At 39.5% G+C, this 13,898-nt stretch overlaps 1 protein-coding gene across 1 annotated transcript; it reads left to right on the top strand.

Annotated features, from left to right (window-relative positions):
* The first annotated feature begins 529 nt into the window (after positions 1-529).
* Positions 530-1,465, top strand: LOC120863760 (olfactory receptor 2M2-like). The gene has a single exon (XM_040240327.1). The coding sequence runs from the start codon at positions 530-532 to the stop codon at positions 1,463-1,465; it is 936 nt and encodes a 311-aa protein (XP_040096261.1).
* Positions 1,466-13,898: the final 12,433 nt, after the last annotated feature.

The following is a 13,898-nucleotide window of genomic DNA, read 5'->3' as shown; positions in this document are numbered from 1 at the left end:
ACATCAACATGAATCCACCACAGGTATACACATGTTCCCCATCCTGAACCCCCCTCCCTCCTCCCTCCCCATACCATCCCTCTGGGTCATCTCAGTGCACCAGCCCTAAGCATCCAGTATCATGCATCGAACCTGGACTGGCGATTTGTTTCATATATGATATACATGTTTCAATGCCATTCTCCCAAATCATCCCACCCTCTCCCTCTCCCTCTCCCACAGAGTCCAAAAGACTGTTCTATACATCTGTGTCTCTTTTGCTGTCTCACATAGAGGGTTATCATTACCATCTTTCTAAATTCCATATATATGTGTTAGTATACTGTATTGGTGTTTTTCTTTCTGACTTACTTCACTCTGTATAATTGGCTCCAGTTTCATCCACCTCATTAGAACTGATTCAAATGTGTTCTTTTTAATGGCTGAGTAACACTCCATTGTGTATATGTACCACAGCTTTCTTATCCATTCAGCACTTTTAAAACTTTGTTTCCTCCATATCCTCTAGTTCTAGTCTGGAGATTGGAACATGGATGGGAAAAATGAAACACTGACTGATTTCTTTCTCCTGGGACTTTTCCCAGAGCTGCAGTACATCAGCATCCTCATCACCTCCATTCTTCTGGTCTACATCATCGCCTTCACTGGCAATGCCATCCTAATCCTCTTGATTTGGGTGGACTCCCACCTCCACACCCCCATGTATATACTGCTCAGCCATCTCTCTCTCATTGACTTGGCCTTAATTTCTACCACAGTTCCAAAAATGGCCATCAACTTTTTCTCTGGGAAGAAAAACATCTCAAAAGTTGCCTGTGGAACCCAGATTTTCTTTTTCTTTGCCCTCGGGGGTGGTGAGTGTCTCCTTTTGACCCTTATGTCTTATGACCGCTATGTGGCCATTTGCAACCCCCTGAGATACACAATCATCATGAACCCAAGAGTCTGCCTGCAGATGGCTCTAGTGTCCTGGGGCGGAGGTGCACTAAATTCCCTCCTCAATACCATCTACACCATGCATTTCCCCTTCTGTGGCTCCAGGGAGATCCTCCACTTCTTCTGTGAGATGCCTGCTGTCCTAAAGCTCTCTTGCGAAGACACTTCCCTCTATGAGATGGTGGTGTCTGTCATCTGCATTGTATTTGTTCTTCTTCCATTAGGGCTCATCGTGGCTTCCTACATACTCATCTTCCTCACAGTCCTCCACATGAACTCACCAGCGGGCAGGAGGAAAGCCCTGGCTGTATGCTCCTCTCATTTGGCTGTAGTGAGCCTCTACTATGGGCCGGCCATAATCATCTACATGACTCCCCACTCCTTTCACACTTTGGAGCAGGATGAAGTACTCTCCATGATTAATACCGTCTTCACCCCCATGCTCAACCCTCTCATTTACAGTCTGAGGAACAAGGAGGTGCTGGGTGCTCTGAGAAAAGCAATGAACAGAAGATTCATTTTGAGTTAGAAAATCTATCTTCATTCTGTAAATAGCCTGCCACATCTATAGACACTCTGGAACCACAAAATAGATGACAAGCCACATCTCTATACTTACAGTATCTAAGAGGTAAATATTTATCCCTTAAAGTATTTCCTATACTTTGGCTCAAAACTTGGCAGAACAAATCTGAGAATATGGATACCTGGGCATGACCCTGGTGTCGATATTTGCCAGCTGTATGAAAAGCTATATAAGGAAATTCTCTTATTTGTACCAATTAACGAATTCATTCAGCCTTGATGGTAATTTCCAGATCTAAAATGTTTCTGATTCTATTCTAAGATTCTGTGACACTGTTGGAGGATGCATCAGTTTCAATATCTTTTTCATACTCTTTTTACAGCAAATTTTGAAGTTCATACTCCAAAAATGGGCATAAGGATGCTTGTTTGGTAGTAAATATTGAAATTTTACCATATCAAGTCACTGTGTGCTTTTTAGTGATCCAGTCCAATTTTCGGTGGATGTGTGAATTCCTGCAAAATGGTCTGTGGCCAATTCATTCATGAAAAGATTGTCAGAAGTAAAACAAGGAATGGCAGATTTTTGAGCCAACCCATGCTAAGAACTAGTCATGAGAATGTGCTTCTCATATTGCCAGATTTCCTGGGAGATTGTAGCCCAGCCTTTTGTTTATACAGAACAGAAAACTAATAAAAAGAAATTTGTCCAAGTTTGAAGAACAGTACTTTATGAGAAAGCAGACATGGAAAGGGACACAAAGACCAGGTAGTGGGCTGCTGCCACACTTGCTGTTCACAGCAGTGAGCTATTGGTATTTCTAAGTCAGGGTTATTGCCTACTAAAAGAATAATCTCCAATGGGTTCTGAGATAGAGACACTCCATGAGTGCAATTAGTCAAACAAGTAGGTTCAAATGAAATATAAATTTAAAGAATTATTAGACTCATTTTATGGAGAACAAAACAGAGGTATTTAATGGACTACATTTCTTGTGTTTCTTCTGATGGTCACATATTATAGATATGCTAAATTCTGGGTTCTCATAGTTTAATGAAGGATACTAGAGTCTCCACAAGGATAATGTATTTAGGTTCCTTCCTATTCATTTTATCTTCTTGCTTGGTCAATGTCCTCCACAAATCTAGTGGTTAACAAGTATTACCATACGAAGTTAGAAATGGATTTTATTTCTCAAACTAAATATGATGAGGTAAAACCATATCACTTACAGTGAACCTCAGAGCTCAGTTTTACTTTTTATTTTAATGAATGGTGGAAGTGGAAAAGGAGAGAATGAGAAGTTGGAGGATTGTTCCCATTTTTAATTTTGTTGTTCAGTACCTGAGTCGTGTCCAGTTCTTTGCAACCTATGAACTACAGCATGCCAGGCTTCCTGTCCTTTACTATCTCATGAAGTTTGCTCAAACTTATATCCACTGAGTCAGTGATCCTGTCCAACCATCTCATCCTCTGTCTCCCCATTCTCCTCTTGCCCTCAATCTATCCCAGCAGGGTCTTTTCTAATGAGTTAGCTCTTCCCATCACATGGCCAAAGTATTGGGGCTTCAGCTTCAACATCAATTCTTCCATTGAATATTCAGAGTTGATATCCTTTAGGATTGACTGGTTTGATCTCCTTGCTGTCCAAAGGATTCTCAGGAGTCACCTCCAGTACCAGTTTCAAAGCATCAATTCTTTGGCTCTCAGACTTCTTTATGGTCTAACTCACATCCATACATGAGTTCTGGAAAAACCATATCTTACACGAACCAAGAAATTCCAGATGTTCAAGCTGGTTTTAGAAAAGGCAGAGGAACCAGAGACCAAATTACCAACATCCGTTGGATCATAGAAAAAGCAAGAGAATTCCAGAAAAACATCTACTTTTTATTCATTGGCTATGCTAAAGCCTTTGACTGTGTGGATAACAACTAACTGTGGAAATTTCTTAAAAAGATAGGAACACCAGACCACCTTACTTGCCTGCTGAGAAATCTGTATGCATGTCAAGAAGCAACAGTTAGAACCAGACATGGAATAGTAGACTGGTTCCAAATTGGGAAAGGAGTATGTCAAGGTTGTATATTGTCACCTTGCTTATTTAACTTATATCCAGAGTACCTATGTGCAGACTGGATGAAGCACAAGCTGAAATCAAAATTGCAGGGAGAAATATCAATAACCTCAAATACGCAGATGACACCACCCTTATGGCAGAAAGTGAAGAGAAACTAAAGAGCCTCTTGAAGAAAGTGAAAAAGGAGAGTGAAAAAGCTGGCTTAAAACTCAACGTTCAAAAAACAAAGATCATGGCGTCCATTCCCATCACTTAATGGCAAATAGATGGGGAAACAATGAAAACTGACAGATTTTTCTCTTCTTGGGCTCCAAATTCACTATCGATGTTGACTGCAGCCATAAAATCAAAAGATGCTTGCTCCTTGGAAGTAAAGCTATGACAAACCTAGACAGCATATTAAAAAGCAGAGACATTATTTTACTGACAAAGGTTCATATAGTCAAAGCTATGGTTTTTTCAGTCATGTACTGATGTGAGAGTTGGACCATAAAGAAAGTTGAGTGCCAAAGAACTGATGCTTTTGAAGTGTGGTGTTGAAGACTCTGGAGAGTCCCTTGGACAGCAAGGAAATCAAACCAGTCAATTCTAAAGAAAATCAATCCTGAATATTCATTGGAAGGACTGATGCTGAAGATGAAGCTCCAATACTTTGGCCACCAGAGGTGAAGAGCCCACTCATTGGAAAAAACACTGATACTGGGAAAGATTAAAGGGAGGAGGAGAAGGGAATGACAGAGGATGAGATGGTTGGATGGCATCACTGACTCAATAAACATGAGTTTGAACAAGCTCTGGGAGTTGATGATGGACAGGGAAGCCTGGCATGCCGCAGTCCATGGGGTTACAAAGAGTCGGGCATGATTGAGAGACTGAACTGAACCAAACTTAACTATATGGACCTTTGTCAGCAAAGTGATGTCTCTGCTTTTTAATATGCTATCCAAGTTTGTCATAGCTTTTCTTCCAAGGGACAAACATCTTTTAATTTCATGGCTGCAGTCACAATCTGCAGTGATTTTAGAGCCCAAGAAAATGAAATCTATCACTATTTCTACTTTTTCCCCATCGTTTTGCCTCAAAGTGATAAGACCAGGGGCTTTCCTGGTAGCTCAGCTGGCAAAGAATCTGCCTGTGTGAAGTGATAGGCTATCCCATCCATCCAGTATTCTTGGGCTTCTCTGGTGGCTCAGATGGTAAAGAATCTAAAGAATCTACCTGCAATGCAGGAGACCTGGGTTTAATCCCCAGTTTGGGAAGATCTTTTGGAGGAGGGCATGGCAACCCACTCCAGTATTGTTGCCTGGAGAATCCCCATGGACAGAGGAGCCTGGTGGGCTCCAGTCCATGAGGTCACAAACAGCTGGACATGACTGAGTGACTAAGCACAACACAGATGGGACCAGATGCCATGATCTTAATTTTTTGAATGTTGAGATATATATATACTATATATATATATATACTTGAGTGCATCAGGTCTTAGCTGCTGCATGTGGGATCTTCATTGGGGTGTGTAGACTCAGTAGTTGTGGCCCAAGAGGCTTAGTTGCCCCACAGCCTGTGGGATCTTAGTTTCCCAACTAGGGATTGAACCCACTTCCACTATATTGGAAGGCAGATTCTTAACCTCTGGACCACCAGGGAAGTCCCCCAAATGTTGAGTGTTAAGCCAATTTTTTCAGTCTCCTCTTTCACCTTCATCAAGAGGCTCTTTAAATTCCTCTTTGCTTTCTTCCACTAATGTGGTATCATCAGCATATCTGCTTGTTGATATTTCTCCTGGAAATCTTGATTCCAGGAGATTGTGCTTCATCCAGTCAGGCATTTCACATGATGTACTCTGGATATAAGTTAAATAAGCAAGGTGACAATATACAGCCTTTCCCAATTTGGAACCACTCCATTCTTCCATGTTCAATTCCAACTGTTGCTTCTTGACCTACATACATATTTCTCAGGAGGCAAGTAAGGTGGTCTGGTATTCCCATCTCTTTAAGAATTTTCCACAGTTTATTGTGATCCACACAGTCAAAGGCTTTAGCGTAGCCAATGAAGCAGAAGTTGGTGTTTTTCTGGAATTCCCTTGCTCTTTCTATGATACAGCAGATGTTGGTAATTTGATCTCTGATCCCTCTGCCTTTTCTAAATCTATCTTGTCTACCTGGAAGTTCTCAGTTCATGTACTGTTGAAGCCAGCATGAAGGATTTTGAGCATTAACTTGGCAGCATGCAAAATGAGTGCAACTGTGAAAATTGACCTATTCCAGTGCTAAGGTCACTGGTGAATTTTCCAAATTGGCTGGCATATTGAGCACAGCACTTTAACAGCATCATTTTTGGATTTTTAATAGTGAGTCTTTAAATCAGTCCTTTACTTCAAAATGTGTGCTGTTAACTGCAGCTAGACATGACTAAGAGGAAGAGGGATTCTGCAGAAGCCACTACTACTCTTAGTTAACAGTCAATGAAGAATGTCTGTGTGTGAGCTCAGTCACTCAGTCACATCCAACTCTTTGCACTCCCCAGACTGTATCTTGCCACTACTCCATCCATGGGATTTTTCAAGAAAGAATACTGGAATGGGTAGCCATTTTCTCCTCCAGGGGATCTTCCCCACCCAGGGATCAAAACCGCCTCTCCTGTGTCTCTTGCATTGCAGGTGGATTCTTAACTCACTGAGCCATCAGGGAAGTCCCCCAAAAGTCTATCAGAAAGACAATCACCAAGAGGCCAATTAGCTTGAGTAGTGACAACCAAATTCTAATACTCCTCATGGCAATAGTTTATCACAATGCTTATAATCAGATGTCGTCACCATCACCAACCCTCACATTTGTACAGTGCTCTGCACATTTCAAAAACTTTACCTGGTCTCTAAGAACTAATTTTTAAAACGAGAGTAAGCAGCTTCTCATTAATAGTTATTGTTTTAAAAAAAATTGTAACTTACCAAGTATGAGAATTTAGTGGTTTAGTCCTTGAACTTTTACTAATTAAATAGGAAACATCACACAATTAGTCTCTGTGAGCCTCATTTCCATCACAAATGCCAACAATGACGTTTGTTTATAACATTGCCAAATTCCAAGTTTTGTTATTTGATAGTGAAGTTATAAAAACCAAAATGCAAATTAAAATATATAAAATATTATATCCATCAAGACAGAGCATTTGATGTCAGGGAACTTTCTGTCAAATGCTAAAACAAGTGATAGAGTAAGCCTGGCAGAATACAAATTCTGCATTCGAATACAAATATCATCTTGCAATTTGGTATAACACTCAGTTACACAATTACCTAAACTATACAATTAAATCCTGCTCCTCCTGGCTCCTGGCCATACAAAGATAGTCGAGAACAGGATGGGATACTAAATAGAAAGATAGGTTCGTATCAGTTGCTTTTTATTTTTATTTTTAAAAGGTTGGCATAAGAACCCTGGTTCATAAGAGTCAGGAAAGAAATAGCTGAGAGAAGCACAAGCACATATTCTGAGGAGAGATATGCAGGTCTTGCTCCCTTACATATCACTGCAGAGCCTCTCAGCTGTTCCTTAGATCCCCACTATACTGTGAACCAGACAAAACATCTAACAGTCACTTAATTGCTTATTTAATTCTTTTGTTTTTCCCATTTTAAAGAATTTGTGAATGATTTTTATGAACTTATAAGTAGTCATGTTGTTGCACACTGGGAGTGCTAGTGGCTCTCTGTTTATTTATAGTATTTTGCTCCAATCAATCTCACAAACTACATATTTGATAATAAATGAACATGGAGATCTGGGCATATTTTCATGAATGAAGTTACTTACAGATAACTTTCAAGAAACTTATTTACTAACAGAAGAATTAAATGCATCAGAGTCGCGGATCACAATAAACTGTGGAAAATTCTGAAAGATAGAATACCAGACCACCTGACCTACCTCTTGAGAAACCTATATGCAGGTCAGGAAGCAACAGTTAGAACTGGACATGGAAAAACAGACTGGTTTCAAATAGGAAAAGGAGTATGTCAAGGCTGTATATTGTCACCCTGCTTATTTAAATTATATGCAGAGTACCTCATGAGAAATGCTGGGCTAGAAGAAGCACAAGCTGGAATCAAGATTGCTGGGAGAAATATCAATAACCTCAGATATGCAGATGACACCACCCTTATGGCAGAAAGTGAAGAGGAACTCAAAAGCCTCTTGATGAAAGTGAAAGAGGAGAGTGAAAAAGTTGGCTTAAAGCTCAACATTCAGAAAACGAAGATCATGGCATCTGGTCCCATAACTTCATGGGAAATAGATGGGGAAACAGTGGAAACAGTGGCTGACTTTATTTGGGGGGGCTCCAAAATCACTGCAGATGGTGATTGCAGCCATGAAATTAAAAGACGCTTACTCCTTGGAAGGAAAGACATGACCAACCTAGACAGCATATTAAAAAGCAGAGACATTACTTTGCCAACAACAATCTTTCTAGTCAAGGCTATGGTTTTTCCAGTGGTCATGTATGGATGTGAGAGTTGGACTGTGAAGAAAGCTGAGCACTGAAAAATTGATGCTTTTGAACTGTGGTGTTGGAGAAGACTCTTGAGAGTCCCTTGGACTGCAAGGAGATCCAACCAGTCCATTCTAAAGGAGATCAGTCCTGGGTGTTCATTGGGAGGACTGATGCTGAAGCTGAAATTCCAATACTTTGGCCATCTCATGTGAAGAACTGACTCATTGAAAAAGACCTTGATGCTGAGAGGGATTGGGGGCAGGAGGAGAAGGGGACAACAGAGGATGAGATGGCTGGATGGCATCACTGACTCGATGGACATGAGTTTGAGTGAACTCCGGGAGTTGGTGATGGACAGGGAGGCTTGGCATGCTGCCATTCATGGGGTCACAAAGAATCGGACACAACTGAGCAACTGAACTGAACTGAACTGAGCACCATGGCCTGGGGAGTGGCCTCCCATGAAAGCAGGGTTTGACATACTACGTCTTTGAGAGACTCTGGTTCAGTGATTATAGATGTCCTTCCTTGTAACATCAAATTTTATTCCAAGAAAAATTGACCATAAATATACTTAAAACAGACACTATTGACTTCCACGTAGGTATTGAAGGTGCTCCAGACTTTGGATTTCAGTGAGGGTTATAAATCACTACAAGATCTGTGGCCATTTATATGATCATATTATGTATGCTGCTGCTAAGTCGCTTCAGTCGTGTCCGACTCTGTGCAACCCCATAGACAGCAGCCCACCAGCCTCCCCCGTCCCTGGGATTCTCCAGGCAAGAATACTGGATTGGGTTGCCATTTCCTTCTCCAATGCATGAAAGTGAAAAGTGAAAGTGAAGTCGCTCAGTCGTGTCTGACTCTTAGCGACCCCATGGACTGCAGCCCACCAGGCTCCTCCATCCATGGGATTTTCCAGGCAAGAGTACTGGAGTGGGGTGCCATTGCCTTCTCCATATTATGTATACAGAATGAATAAATCAGTTTTTCCAAACTACTGTGAAAAAGACAGTCATTTCCTATCAAAGGACATAGGCATTTAATGTGTGTTATTTGATGTCACTTTACATTTCTGTGCCTCAGTTTCATATTCAGATATAATTTTACTAAGAGCTATAAAACAACAAGCTCTGTTGAGCAAAATGGTGGAGTAGACAGCTCCAAACTTCTCTTTCCAGAGTAACATCAAAATAGCAATCAAAAGCCATGAGAATCAACTTTGTAAGAACTCTGAAAAATAATAGAAAGTGTATGTCAACCAAGTGAATTGAAGCAATAAAAATATGGGGAGGGAGGTGGAAGTGGGGTTCAGGATTGGGAACACGTGTACACCCGTGGTGGATTCATGTTGATGTATGGCAAAACCAATACAATATTGTAAAGTAATTAGCCTCCAATTAAAATAAATAAATTTAAATTTTAAAAAAAGAAACAAAAAAAATTAGGAAAGCTTTGTGGCATTTCCTTGCCTTTGCACCACATCTCCACAGCCCAGCACAAGTTTTGAAGATGGCAGCCTCATTGCCAGTATGGGACGCAGGTCGCTGGTTCCAGAGGGAGCCAAGCAGGCAAATTATTGTATTTTCCTATTGTAACCTGTCCAGGGATACCTGAAAGACTGATGAAAGTTGCTTGTCTCTCTATCACCTAGCTTAGAGTCTACCTAGGGTGAAAAAGTGTCAGGCTTTGAAACACTTTAGGGCAACAAAAGAATTTAAAAAGAGAGAAAGAAAAAAGAAAACATATACCCATCTGGGGGCTTCTCTGGTGTCTCAGATGGTAAAGAATTTGCCTGCATTGCAGGAGACCTGCGTTCAATCTCTGGGTCAAGAACATCCCCTGGAGAAGGGAATGGCTACCACTCCAGCATTCTTACCTGGAGAATTCTATGGACAGAGGAGCCTGGCAGGCTATAGCCCACAGGGTTGCAAAGAGTCAGACATGACTGAATAATACTTTCATTTTTTTTCTTAGCCATCTAGGGAAAAAGATTATAGTTGAGGCTTACAGTGCCTAAGGCCTGGGGGGGGTGAAGGGGGGAATCCAAGGAAAGAGTTTCTCTGGGAAATAAAGACATTCAAAAGTACCATATATAAGGGGAATATAGAAAGCCATGTCCATGCCCAAGGCAGAATGAGCATTCAGACAAGACCTGAAAAGTTCCTGAACTTTCCCACAGACTAATCCAAAGGCTTAGTGTAAGTAGGAAGGGAACACTAAGGAAGAACTGTGATAGATATTAAAAGAATGTTCTAGCACAGAGATAATCAGTAAAGGCAGAGACAGGATTCCTTGTTTGTGTGTGTGTGTGTTTGTCTTTAAGTTTCTAGCATTGTAAGAAATCTAAAATACTGGCTGTACAGAAGTCAAGCTTTCCACAATCAAGAAGCAAACCCTAGAGGAGGGAAATCTGAATTCCAGAGATATAAGTATCAAATTTTCAGTTTTCAACAAAAATACCATACAAATTCAAACAGAAAATTATGGACCACTCATGGTGCAAACATAAACTGATACAATCACTGTGGAGAACAGTATGAAAGTTCCTTTAAAAACTTAAAATAGAACTACCAGCAATCACACTGCTGGGCATATATCCAGAGAAAACCATAATCCAAAAGGATTATCTTCACCACAATGTTCATTGCAACACTTCACAATATCCGAGACATGGAATCAACCTAACTGTCTATAGACAGAGGAATGAATAAAAAAGATGTGGTACATATATACAGTGGAGAAGATGTGTTACATATATACAGTGGAATATTCCTCAGCCATAAAAAAGAACGAAATAATGTCTTTTTACATCAATATGGATGGACCTAGAGATTATATACTAAGTGAAGTCAGACAGAGAAAGACAAATATCTTATCGTATATGTGTAACCTAATTTTTTTTTTAAAAAGATACAAATAAACTCAATTACAAAACAGAAGCAGCCTTACAGATATCAAAAACAAATTTATGGTTACCAAAGGGGAAACATGGTTGGGGGTGGGGAGAGAGAGGATAAATCAGGAATTTAGGATAAACACATACACACTACTATATATAAGATAGATAACCAATGGGGACCTACTATATAGCATGGGGAACTCTACCCAGCATTCTGTGATAACTTATATGAGAAAAGAATCTAAAAAGGAAAGAATGTATGTATATGTATAATTGAATCACTTGCTGGTACAGCTGAAACTAACACAACATTTTAAATCAACTACACTCCAATAAAATTAAAATAGTAAAAAAAAAAAATTACAGTCCACTCAAAGGAAAACAATGAATTAATAGAAACTATCCTTGAGGAAGACTTTAACTCAAATGCGTAAAATATGCTCAAAGAGCTAAAAGAAACTATGAAAAAAGAACTAAAGAAAATCAGAAAAACTGTGTATAAATAAAATGAGAATATCAATGAATAATAGAAATTATAAAAAATAAAATAGAAAATCTGGAGCTAAGGAGCAAAATAGTTGAATGAAAAATTCACTAAAGCAGTTTAACATAAAATCTGAGTATGCAGGAAAAAGAATTAGTAAATTTAAAGTTAGGAAAATTGAACTTAACCAGTCTGAGGCACAAAAAAGAAAAAGAAAGAGGAAAAGTGAGCAAAGCCTAAGGAATCTGTGGGCCACCATGGAGGACCAGTATACATATTATGGAAGTTCAGAAAGAGAAGAAAGAGAAAAATGAGCAGAAAGAATACTTGAAGAAATAAAGGCAGAAACTTTTCCAAATTTCATGAAACAAATCTTCACTTCTGAGAAGCCTCCTGCTAAGTCGCTTCAGTCATGTCCGACTCTATGCGACCCTATAGACGGCAGCTCACCAGGCCCTCCGTCCCTGGGATTCTCCAGGCAAGAACACTGGAATGGTTTGCCATTTCCTTCTCCAATGCATGAAAGTGAAAAGTGAAAGTGAAGTCGCTCAGTTGTGTCCGACTCTTAGCAACCTCATGGACTGCAGCCTACCAGGCTCCTCCGTCCATGGGATTTTCCAGGCAAGAGTCTGAGAACCCTAATGAATTTCAAATAAGATAAATTTTAAGAGATTCACACCAAGACACAGTACAGTTGACCCTTGAACAATGTGAAGATTGGGGCACAGAACATTTGTACAGTCAAAAGTCTACATATAACTTATACTTTGGATGTTGTATACACAGTTCCCCCATATCTACAGTTTTGCATCCACAGATTCAACCAAGCATGAATTGTGTTATATTGTAATACTTACTACTGAAAAAAAAAATCACATGTAATTGGACCAAGGCAATTCAAACCTCTGTTGTTCAAGGGTCAAGTTGCCAAAATGCAAATATATATTGAAGTTGTCAAATACTAATAAGAAAGAGAGAATTTTTAAAGCAACAGAAGAGAAGCAAGTCTCATAAATGAAATTCTCAACATGATTAACAACTGGTTTATCATAAAAAACCATGACAGCAAAGGCAGTGGGGTGGCATGTTTAAAGTGCTGAAAGAAAAAACTGCCAGAAGACTTCTGTGTCCTTCAAAATATTACCATTCAAGAATGAAGAAGAAATTAATACAGTCACATATTTTTGAAAGCAAGTTACCTGTCCTATAAGAAATGCTAATACAACTACTTCAGGTTGAAATGAAAGAAAGCTAGACAGTAACTTGAAATTATATGAAGAAATAAAGTATGTTAGTCAACATATAAACATGTATATATTATCATATTATTTTATATTATATCATATTATATTATGTAATATTATTCAGCCTTTAAAAGAAGGAAATTCTGTACTTGTCATAACATGGATAAACCTGTACTACATTATACTAAGTGAAATAAGCCAGACACAAAAAAGATGATGTGGAATATAAAATAGTAAGCTTCACAGTGAGAGAGTTTAATGGTGGTTTTCAGGGGCTGAGGGATGGGAGAAAGAGAAGATGTTAATCAAAGGGTACGAAGTTTCAGCTACACAAGATGAATAAGTTTTGGAGAGCTCACTTACAACAATGTGGCATATAGTTTATGCTGTTTGTCATACAGTGTATGATATATTTAAAATATACTAAGAGGGTAGATTTTAATTGTTAGAGATCTCTTCAAGAAAATTAGAGATACCAAGGGAACATTTCATGCAAAGATGGGCTCGATAAAGGACAGAAATGGTATGGATCTAACAGAAGCAGAAGATACTAAGAAGAGGTGGCAAGAATTCACAGAACTGTACAAAAAAAGATCTTCACGACCTGGATAGTCACAATAGTGTGATCACTCATCTAGAGTCAGAAATCCTAGAATGTGAAGTCAAGTGGGCCTTAGAAAGCATCACTATGAACAAAGCTAGTGGAGGTGATGGAATTCCAGTTGAGCTGTTTCAAATCCTGAAAGATGATGCTGTGAAAGTGCTGCACTCAATATGCCAGCAAATTTGGAAAACTCAGCAGTGGCCACAGGACTGGAAAAGGTCAGTTTTCATTCCAATCCCAAAGAAAGGCAATGCCAAAGAATGCTCAAACTACTGCACAATTGCACTCATCTCACATGCTAGTAAAGTAATGCTCAAAATTCTCCAAGCCAGGCTTCAGCAATACGTGAACCGTGAACTTCCTGATGTTCAAGCTGGTTTTAGAAAAGGCAGGGGAACTAGAGATTAAATTGCCAACATCTGCTGGTTCATGGAAAAAGCAAGAGAGTTCCAGAAAAACATCTATTTCTGCTTTATTGACTACGCCAAAGCCTTTGACTGTGTCGATCACAATAAACTGTGGAAAATTCTCAGAGAGATGGGAATACCAGACCACCTGACCTGCCTCTTGAGAAGTCTGTATGCAGGTCAGGAAGCAACAGTTAGAACTGGACAAGGAACAA

Source organism: Oryx dammah, unplaced genomic scaffold, assembly GCF_014754425.2.
Source record: "Oryx dammah isolate SB20612 unplaced genomic scaffold, SCBI_Odam_1.1 HiC_scaffold_5, whole genome shotgun sequence".
NCBI classification, from domain to species: domain Eukaryota; kingdom Metazoa; phylum Chordata; class Mammalia; order Artiodactyla; family Bovidae; genus Oryx; species Oryx dammah.
The sequence above is the reverse complement of the archived record's forward strand: the minus strand, read 5'-3'. Positions and strand labels throughout refer to the sequence as shown.